Source organism: Ruditapes philippinarum, unplaced genomic scaffold, assembly GCF_026571515.1.
Source record: "Ruditapes philippinarum isolate M1 unplaced genomic scaffold, ASM2657151v2 ctg3252_1_1_1_1, whole genome shotgun sequence".
NCBI lineage: Eukaryota > Metazoa > Mollusca > Bivalvia > Venerida > Veneridae > Ruditapes > Ruditapes philippinarum.
Window position 1 is genome coordinate 116,555 of NW_026851837.1, and position 11,378 is coordinate 127,932.

The window sequence follows — 11,378 nt, forward strand, 5'->3', positions numbered from 1 at the left end:
ATACAAACTTGATCATTCTTTTACATAGTGAGTGTAAAACTGTTATATTTTGTTACAAACTAGGTTATATATGGGCTGAAGACAAAGAACATTGTGAAGAATATGGCCGGATGTTACAAGCTGATCCATCTAAAGTCAGTCCTAGAGCCAAGAAACGAGGTCTTCCACAGGTATTCTGTTGAATAAATTCCTGTGAAATATGCTATATACAGTCAAACTTGTTCTAAAGACCAATACTTGAATTAGACACACTTGTTTTGTAATTTGGCCATATTCATTGAAAAGGTTTTGTGACTTAAATAAAATCAGATTTAGAGCAAATACATATGGCCATCCATTGAAATTCTTCTGTAACTGCTATGAAATATGCTTAATACTGACATACCAAAAGTTTTTTTGAACTGATGATCTTCTTATCATGTTTGAGCTTATGCATTAGAATCAGTGAATACTGCTGTCAAAAATGGCATTTTGTGTCATACTTAATTGAACCATTATGTATTCAACTAGGACTGGGACTCAATATTTATTGTTTATATTTGATGCTTAGTACCCTTTCAGGGGCCTCCGGTCAATGTGCTAATAGTGCTGAGTTTTAATCACTTACCTATACCAATGAGTATTAATCTTGCTAGGGACTTAAGATTTTTCCATGTGATAAAGCTATCCAGCTAGTATATACTGGAGGTTGATGATTCTACTTGTGTACCAGCTGATATCTTATATAACACATATTCAAAAGTATTTGTGGTCTTCCTCCAATATTGAAGGTGGAAACGTCGCCATATGACCTTCACACTGTCACTTTAAACCCTTGAATGATAGAAAAGTTTGAATGCTAACTAATAATTTGTTTTGATAATGCAGGGTTTTCATTGTTAAAGGTGCACTATGCCTCAGACACAAATATATTTTCCAATCTTTAAAAAGGGTCAAATATGAATTATATTGTGTTTAAATATTGCTTTTAGAGGTGTTAGTTGTTTTTCACCTGAACAAAAGTGTACTGCATGAAAAAATTATTTGTCAAAAAAGTTGCAAAATGTAAACAAAGTAGTATTCTGACTTCCATACAAAATATTAAATTACTATAACTGCATTAATTTACAGAGAGCCATAGAAGCAAAACATGAATTAAGTAATTGGCCTATGAGTAACTTTTTATACGCCCGTTTGAAAAACGGGACGTATTATGGGAACGCCCCTGGCGGGCGGGCGGGCGGCGTCCAATTTTGTCCGGAGCATATCTCCTACATGTATGGAGGGATTTTAATGAAACTTCATAGAAATGTTCACCACTATGAGGAGCAGTGTCGCGCGCATGAACCAGGTCTCTAGGTCAAAGGTCAAGGTCACACTTAGAGCTCATTGAAAAATGCTTGTCCGGAGCAAAACTTCCACATGTATAGAGGCATTTCAATATTACTTGGCACAAATGTTCACCATTGTGAGGCGGAGTGTCGCGCGCAAGATTCAGGTCCTTGCGGCCAAGGTCAAGGTCACACATAGATGTCAAAGTTCAGATAAAAATATGAAGATGTGTATATGGACCATTTAGTCATCATTTATTGAGGGATTGTAAAACAAATGGTCATTATCAAGACTATGGCTGTGATACATATAATTTAGGTCAATATATACAAGGTCAAGGTCACTAAAGATGATGAAATATCCAGATTTTGTCCGGAGCATATCTCCTACACGCATGGAGGGATTTTAATGAAATTTCATAGAAATGTTCACCATTATGAGAAGCCATGTCACGCACATGAACTAATTCTCTAGGTCAAAGGTCAAGGTCACACTTAGAGCTCATTGAAAAACGCTTGTCCGGAGCAAAACTTCCACATGCATAGAGGGATTTCAATATAACTTGGCACAAATGTTCACCATTGTGAGGCAGAGTGTCGCGCACAAAATTCAGGTCCCTGCAGCCAAGGTCAAGGTCACACATAGAGGTCAAAGTTTAGATAAGAATATGAAGATGTGTATAGGGACAATTTAATCATCATTTATTGAGGGATTGTAACACAAATGGTCATTATCATGACTACGGCTGTGATACATATAATTTAGGTCAATATATGCAAGGTCAAGGTCACTAAAGATGGTGAAATATCCAGATTTTGTCTGGAGCATATCTCCTACATGTATGGAAGAATTTTTATAATACTTTATGGAAATGTTCACCACCATGATATGTATTGCTCCATGCATGATCCAGGTCAAAGGTCAAGGTCACACTTAGAGCTCATTGAAAAACGCTTGTCCGGAGCAAATTTTCTACATTCATAGGGGGATTTCAATATAACTTGGCACAAATGTTCACCATTGTGAGGCTGAGTGTCGCACGCAAAATTCAGATCCCTGTGACCAAAGTCAAGGTTACACATAGAGGTCAGAGTTCAGATAAAAATTTGAAGATGTGTATAGGGACCATTTAGTCATCATTTATTGATGGATTGTAGCACAAATGGTAACTATCATGACTACAGGTGTGACACATTTAATTTAGGTTAATATTTGCAAGGTCAAGGTCACTGGAGATGATTAAATATCCAGATGTTGTCCGCAGCATATTTTCTACATGCATGGAGGAATTTTAATGTTACTTTATAGAATTGTTCACCACCATGAGACGTAGTGCCCTGCACATGAACCAAGTCTCTAGGTCAAAGGTCAAGGTCACACTTAGAGTTCATAGAAAAACGCTTGTCTGGAGCAAAACTTCTACATGCATAGAGGGATTTCAATATAATTTGGCACAAATGTTCATCATTGTGAGGCTGAGTGCCGTGCATAAAATTCAGGTCCCTGCGACCAAGGTCAAGGTCACACATCCTGTGCATATCTTCCCTACTGATTTGTTTTAAGGTTCATTTAACAACACAGTGCCAAGAATAAAAACTTGCTTGCTAGATAACACTTATCCATAATGCCCCCTTTCTCCATCTAAAGCTTTCGTAAACCGGCGTATTTTTGTGACTATGGCACCCTTGTTGGAAACTAAAACAGGACATTAAAAATAAAAAGCTTTTCAGAAAGAAAAATAAAAGCATTTCTGGGGCATAATGGGCCTTTAACAGATTCATAATTCATATCATCAGTTAAAATACTGTTAAAATCGGTTGTAATATTAGCCTTTAGATATCCCTCTTGACCTTTGGTCAAATTGGTTGTTTTCTCTGGCACATCTGTTGCCTCAGTAAAAAAATTGAAAACTCTGATAATTTTTATAGAAATAAGATAAAAAAGTTGTGATAATTTATTTCCTGTAATTTACATAAATGAATTTGGGAAGGAAAAAAAGTTAATACATGTAGTAAATTATATTTCAGCTGGGCACACTAGGTGCTGGCAATCATTATGCTGAGATTCAGGTGGTTGATGAAATAATAGATAATTTTGCTGCTAAAAAGATGGGAATAGAGTTCAAGGGTCAGGTGTGTGTAATGATCCACTGTGGCAGTCGAGGACTTGGTCATCAAGTTGCAACAGGTTATAAATTTATCAAGTCTATATGAAGAATTTGGTTCATTAGAAAATTATAGTTTGTTTTATTTAATAACTAGCTTGGCTACTCAGTTTGTAGGCGTGTATTATGTCTCCAAAAATTTTTGGGAGACATATTGTTTTTGCCTTTGCCGTCTGTCCATACGTCCGTCTGTCCACATTAAGCTTGTCCGCCCTTCACAGGTCTAACTACTGTTGGTATTTCAACCAAACTTTACAGGAGTGATCAGTACCATCTGTAGTTGTGCACATCACCAGCACGTTCTGCTTTGCTGCACAAAATGGCAGCCAGAACTTTAAATAGAAAAATCTTGTCCGCCCTCCACAGGTCAAACTACTGGTGGGATTTCAACCAAACTTTGCAGGAGTGATCAGTACCATCACCCGAGTTGTGCATAACACAGGCACGTTCCGCTTTGCTGCGCAAAATGGCCGCCACAGCTAAAAATTGAAAAATCTTGTCCCGCCTTCACAGGTCAAACTTCTGGTGGGATTATAAGGAAACTTTACACAAGTGATCAGTACCATTCCTAGTTGTGCACATCACCAGCTTGTTCCGCTTTTCTGCATAAAATTGCCGCCAGAGCAAAAAATAGAGTATTCTTGTCCGGCCTTCACAGGTCAATCAACTGGTGGGATTTCAACCAAACTTTACAGGAGATTAGTACCATCCCTAGTTGTGCACATTGCCTGCAAGTTTCGCTTCACTGCACAAAATGGCCACCAAAGCAAAAAATAGAAAATCTTGTCTGGCCTTCGTAGGTCAAACTACTGGTGGGATTTCAAAAACTTTACAGGAGTGATCAGTACCATCCCTAGTTGTGCACATTACCGGCACGTTCCACTTCGTTGCACAAAATGGCTACAAGAGCTAAAAATAGGAAAATCTTGTCGGCCTTCACAGGTCAAACTACTGGTGGGATTTCAATCAAACTTTACAGAAGTGATTAGTACCGTCCCTAGTTGTGCACATCACCGGCATGTTCCCCTTCGCTGCACAAAATGGTCTCCAGAGCTAAAAATACACTATCCTCTTCTGGCCTTCACAGGTCTTACTACTGGTGGAATTTCAACCAAACTTTACAGCAGTGATCAGTACCATCCTTAGTTGTGCACATCACAGGCACGTTCTGCTTCACTGCACAAAATGGCCGCCAGAGCCAAAAATAGAAAAATCTTGTCCGACCTTCACAGGTCAAACTTATGGTGGGATTTCAACCAAACTTTACAGGAGTGATCAGTACCATCTGTAGTTTTGCACAATACCCGCACATTGGGCTTGGCTGCACAACATGGCTGCCAGAGCTAAAGATAAAAATTTCTTGTGCCACCTTCACAGGTCAAACTACTGGTGGGATTTCAAGGAAACTTTACAGGAGTGATCAGTACCATCTTTTGTTGTGCACATCACCAGCTCGTTCCGCTTTCCTGCACAAAAACTGCCTGAGCTAAAAATAGAATATTCTTGTCCGGCCTTCACAGGTCAAACTTCTGGTGGGATTTCAATGAAACTTGACACGAGTGACCATACATAGTTTTGGGAGACATAATTATGTTTTTGTGACAAAAATTCTTCTAGTTCTACTTCCCTTAACATTAGCACTGGCATAGGTGTCACAAAACAGCCTTTTTGCATATCAGACAGGATAATCTCCTTTTAACACTGGTGCTAGAAAACCCTGTCTTACACCCCCCATGTTAGACAAGTTGCATGCTTAAAATGACCTCATTGCTGCAATCCCTTTATGAATGAATAGCGTTCTAAGGATGACGTCATTTTACCGTTATGAATGAAGTTTGTAAGTTCATATGCTACTATAAGAAAAAAGTGCGTAATGAAAATAGCAGTTTTTGTAATTTCTGTTCCGAAAATAAATGACATTTAATATGCTAGAAAAAGAATCAAACACTGGCTGCCAGTACAGATGGGAATATCTAGCTCTATGGTAACTGTTTAACAGATACTCGGCAGAGCCTCATTACCGCCGTAAACAGTTACCCTCGAGATAGATAGTCCACAAAAAGGTTTTATTTTTTGAGTGGAATGTCCTTTAAGGCATATTGATTTTGGAGCTTTATCTGAATAGGTTTTCCTGTGTGAGGAACCTTGCCAAACACCTCAAATAATAAACAGAAGGCCATGCCATTTCTACTCAACTTCATGTATGCAATAAACAAAACATTTGAACTTTCAGATTCCCTGGTTGTGATGGAGAAAGTAATGAAGCGTGACAACATATTAACAAATGATAGACAACTTGCTTGTGCCAAGATCAATTCCCAGGAAGGTCAAGATTACCTCAAGGGTATGGCTGGAGCAGCCAACTATGCCTGGGTCAACAGATCCAGTATGACTTTCCTAGCAAGACAGGTAAACTTGATATATTGAAATTGGTATTTTTTTTAAACTACTTATGTACAAGTATAAAATATATATTCTAATATTAGACTATAAAGCTGGAGGAGTCATTTCCCAAAATTAAGCCTTGTTTGGGTTAAATATAAGGTAGATTGTTTCCTTGTATAACCTCCTTGCAATTTGCTGTATAGGTTCCTGCTGCCCCATCCTTCACTACAGTGTTGTTATATTTTTCTTGTTTTTAAATCATTCATCCCTGCAGATTAAGTGGAGAAGATTGAATATGGCTGAGGCCAGTGCTAGGGGCAGGAGAGATAAAGGATATTTGTTTAGTTCAGTGTAAGATCGGAATATATTTCACCGAGTGAGCACCAAAAGGTATATTTCACGAGTGGCGCAGCCACAAGTGAAATATGAACTTTTGGTGTTCACAAGGTGAAATATATTTTGATCTTACACTAAACTAAACAAATTTTCCTTTTATTATATGCAAAGAAACGTTTTAAAAAGACATTAAACCTAATACTGAATAAAAAGTGCGCCAAATAATAAGACGACGTGACGTCATTTACGACGTCACGTCATTGAGTTGGTACCCAGAAGTGTGCACGCTAGTATTTCACTGAAACAGTGTAAGGGGCTTAAATTCAAAACAGTGAAATTATCAAAGTGGTAATTTCACTGTTTCAAACATCACTGATATATTCCTATAAACCACCGAAAAGCATGTAATAAATGTAGCACATTTCCTAAATACCTCATGATCAGGCTCAATCAAATTTGTCTATAATTTTTCATTTATTTTGTTGATTTTATTGTTTCTGAGTTATTGTTTCCCCTTTTCCAGAATTTTGTGCTATTTATTTAACAGTCTAAAATACCAAACTAAATTGTGATGAATTAATGTATTGTCTGATTTATTTTATCTCTTAAACATTTATGAAAGTATACAATGTCTGTATTCAATTTTCTTTCAGGCTTTTGCTAAGATGTTCAATTCAACCCCTGATGACCTTGACATGCACGTGATTTATGATGTGTCACACAACATCGCTAAAGTAGAGGAACATTTTCTAGACGGCAAGCAGAAGACACTTTTAGTACATAGGAAAGGTTCGACCAGAGCTTTCCCGCCACATCATCCTCTTATACCTGTAGATTATCAGGTAAGACTTTTGTTTTAAATCTTAACCTGAACCGAAAGTGATTAGCCTTTGTCACCAATATAGACCCATAGCAGTCTGATTAGCTGACTAATTTCAAATTTTCATCTATATATCTCTTAAATTAATTATGGACAGTATCATAAATAGAAGTTGAACATGTGTAAAAGATGTTTCTGTATGAATGATGATGATATAGAGGATATTTGTTTAGTTCAGTGTAAGATCGGAATATATTTCACCGAGTGAGCACCAAAAGATATATTTCACGAGTGACGCAGCCACGAGTGAAATATGAACTTTTGGTGTTCACAAGGTGAAATATATTTCGATCTTACCCTAAACTACACAAATTTTCTTTTTATTATGTGCAAAGAAACGTTTTAAAAAGACATTAAACCTAATACTAAATGAAAAGCGCGCCAAATAATTATACAACGTGACGTCATTTACGACGTCACGTCATTAAGTTGGTACCCAGTATTGTGCACGCTGGTATTTCATTGAAACAACGTAAGGGGCTTAAATTCAAAACAGTGAAATTATCAAAGTGGTAATTTCACTGTTTCAAACATTGAAATTACCAGTTTTATATCACTGATATATTTCTATAAACCACCGAAAAGCATGTAATAAAAAATCATTTTCAATTTCATCATATTCAATAACATTTCTTATGTTATACTGAAGTAAAGTGCATAGATTCCTGACCTGTCTTATTCTAATTATTAGATAAGTGAATACAGTCAGAATTTCACCACAACATAATGATTAACAAAAAGAGCACATGTCCATGTTTGTGGCTAAATCTATTGTTATTAAAATTAAAGGTCAGATTAGGGATCTATCATTTTCCTAATTTATCCTACAAATGTTAAATGCAAAGAGTGATAAAGCTTGTTATGGAATAATTGTAACATTACCAGTTATTTCCCATTGATGGGAATATACACTTCTATCCACGTACTCGCCCACTCTTGCCTGAAATACCAAACTGAGGGTCACTTACCTTTATAGTGTGACTTAAAGACAGTGAAAAATTAAAAATGCTTTCATTAAGTAACAGTTAACCTTGTTAAAGATGATAAAATTTCAACAATTAGCAATAGGGTAAGAGATATAATATTCTTATAATGATTTCAGTTGACAGGTCAACCTGTGTTGATTGGAGGAACTATGGGAACATGTAGTTATGTTCTTACTGGTACAGAACATGGAATGAATGAGACATTCGGAACTACTTGTCACGGTGCTGTAAGTAAAATTAGCATCCCTGTAAAATAGTGAATCCCCAACAAAATCATTTGTTTGGATATGATGATTTAATTCAAAGATACAAGCCAAAACAACTTTACAGATTAACACACCATTTCATACTTTTGAAAACCAGTTTGGGATTGTTTTTCCTATTTAGTTAAAAAGTATTTTATAAAGCAAATTTACAAACATATATAATTTTAGATCACAATATTAAAGAGTCTTTAAGTATATGGATTGATATACAAGCATAACACTTAAATAAATTCCTTCTCATGTTTATGCAATACATTCTTTCATTTTGCAAAAGATAAATTTAATGAGTTTCACATACATGTTAATGGTAAGGAATTTAGGACATAATAGAGTTAATATCTGAGCCTAGCAATGTTGTATCAGCAAAAACCTACAAGTTTTAAGTAAATTTTGACAAGTTAAAGTGCATTAAGCTTTGCTGTTCAAATTACTGGACAGGTGTATTATACATGTATAATGTTTTACAGGGGAGAGCAATGTCACGAGCTAAGTCCCGACGTAACTTGGACTATACAGATGTATTAAATGCACTGGAGGAGCAGGGAATCAGTATACGTGTAGCATCACCAAAACTTGTCATGGAGGAGGTAAATATATTCCCAAACACCTATTTTCTTCTCTTGTATTTGAAGGTAATTTAGGCAATATATTAATGTACTTGTTGATACATGAAGATTAAAGTTTGAACAAATCTTAGCTTTGAAAGATTTAACATATAGATGTATTAAGAGTATTAAAAAAAACCACAGAAATATTCCACTGAAAGTTTTATTCGCTGTAGTTGTAAAAAAAAAAAAACTAAATGTGCTCTTCTGACATATTTTGATATTTATTTAAATAAAGAGAAGAAAAGGCATGATAAATCTTACATAGTACATTTTGGTTAAAGTTTTGTGTTGAAAAATGTTTGTTCAATTTATCCATTACTTATTATAAGGCGTTATATTTATGTGTATTAAAATTTTTACATGTATACAGTAATATTTATGACCATGGTATATGATGGCTTTCTTATTGCTGTGGTTTCATGTGCTGCAAATAAGTTAATAACAATCTTGTAGTTTGATTATTACATTCATTGGCTTATCATTATACCTAATGGATATGATTGAAGTAAACTTTAAACTTGTCATAATTTAATCTTTTAGAATGCTTATGTATTGCTTCGATCTTGAATACTATATCAAAGTAAACTGAGATTCTCTAGATTTTAACACTTGTGAAGAGGTATTTTGATTGTATTAATTACAAAAGGAGTTGGTTATGACAGTAAATTATGAATATATATTTGATATTTCAGGCACCACAATCTTATAAAAATGTAACAGATGTTGTTGATACATGTAAGTTGAAATTTGTTAATCTTTTATCTTAAAAGTATTTCATATGGTTAATGGTCTTTTCAAGCATCATAGTATAAAATTCTTCGTATTGTTGTTCACTGTTAATCATTTGTAACAATACTTAAAATGGTTTTCATAAAATCGAGCATCATTTGCATGGTATGCCTAAGAAATGAATGTTTTTCCTTCTGCAGAAATCACCATAAATGTACTACCACAAGGGATTGCTCAACTGTATGACCAATAACTTACTTTTTGGAAATTGTAACACAACACAGAAAATACAGAACTTTTAAAAAATAAAAATGACTCAATATTAAGACTAGTAAGTCTTTAACCAAGATATATATGTGCAAAAACAAGGTTTCATAGTTTATATATATAGGCAGTTAGATACATGTTGATTAATTCTCTGTTCTTGTATTTCAGGTCATATGGCTGGTATAAGTAAGAAAGCTATCAAACTTCGACCAATCGCTGTGATCAAAGGATGATGTCACGTGACTGTTACTTGGTGCAATATCATGACTAATCTAACCTCCACAAACTGTGATTGTGTCCGGCGTGAGAAGCTTGCTTGTAATGGGCGTGTTCTTTTAATGACCGGGAAATCTTCCATGTGTTTAAGAATAATGTTATTACATGTATTATCATTATCAAGTTTATTTAATTTTTGGACTGGATATCTTTGTCTGTTTAAGAACAATGTTCTTCTCATCATTATCAATTTTATTGAATTTTCTATACATGTTTGGAGATTTTCTGATGTTAACGGCCTTTTTTATATTCTGCCAAAGCTGTGTGTTAATAATCATAATGATAAAGAATTCTGGGAAATGGTTCATGTACTAATTTCATCACTGCTTTAAGTACATAATATTTTAATGCTGAAAATGACTGGTTAAAGGTATATAGGTGAATTGGTCTGTAGTCATCAACATAATTATTTCTCACTTGGCAAGAATCTTACAACAAATTTAACTCTGAGCCTGCTGACAGAAACAAATTTTATCCATGCTACATGTGCAGAACAAGATCATATGGCACATCTGTATATAAAAATGATAAATGGTTTTGTCCAGAATGAAAGATAGACAAGTCCACTTAAGATATTTTGGGTGATACAGGTTAAAGAGCAAGGCCTGTAAATTGCCATGAAAAGGAGCAAAATCATTCTATACTATAGAGAACAGTATGTTAAGATACTGAAGACAGAAATGAAAGGTTTATACATGTATGTCAATTTATAATTTTGTGTTCGGTATGTAAACCAAATGAAAAAAGATAAATATCAAGATGGTTGTATGTAATTGGTCAGTGTCAAACCGATTTGGCTCGAATTCAACGAATAAGATGCCTATATTTGATATTGTCTAATATCTCAAAAGTATTTCATATGGTAAATGGTCTTGTTAGTGTTAACATGTAGAGAATGGTTCAGATTTTACTTTGTGAAAATGAAATTTTTGTTATATGTTTTTAAAATGGAAGTAAAACGGTACATCTCTAGAAGAGGAAAAATAATTTTTCCAGAAATAAAGCACAGGAAAATAATGCATGTAATTAAAGTAATTTATAATTAGTCCAGGTAAAAGTGTTATTATATGCACTATATGACAAAATTTACAATTTTTTAATCACCAAAATTCATATTACTAATACATTGTTATTAAGGAAGAGAGGGGAAAAATTAGCCTGGTAAATTCT

At 34.8% G+C, this 11,378-nt stretch overlaps 1 protein-coding gene across 1 annotated transcript in view; it reads left to right on the plus strand.

Annotated features, from left to right (window-relative positions):
* LOC132741014 (RNA-splicing ligase RtcB homolog) overlaps window positions 1-10,444 on the plus strand; it is a 29,750-nt gene extending 19,306 nt beyond the window's left edge. The window contains 8 exon segments of the mRNA XM_060729093.1: window positions 64-170; window positions 3,339-3,498; window positions 5,709-5,884; window positions 6,850-7,038; window positions 8,179-8,289; window positions 8,796-8,915; window positions 9,629-9,671; window positions 10,101-10,444. Coding sequence (XP_060585076.1) covers window positions 64-170; window positions 3,339-3,498; window positions 5,709-5,884; window positions 6,850-7,038; window positions 8,179-8,289; window positions 8,796-8,915; window positions 9,629-9,671; window positions 10,101-10,165 — 971 coding nt within the window. The 3' untranslated portion in view covers window positions 10,166-10,444.
* The last annotated feature ends 934 nt before the right edge of the window (window positions 10,445-11,378 follow it).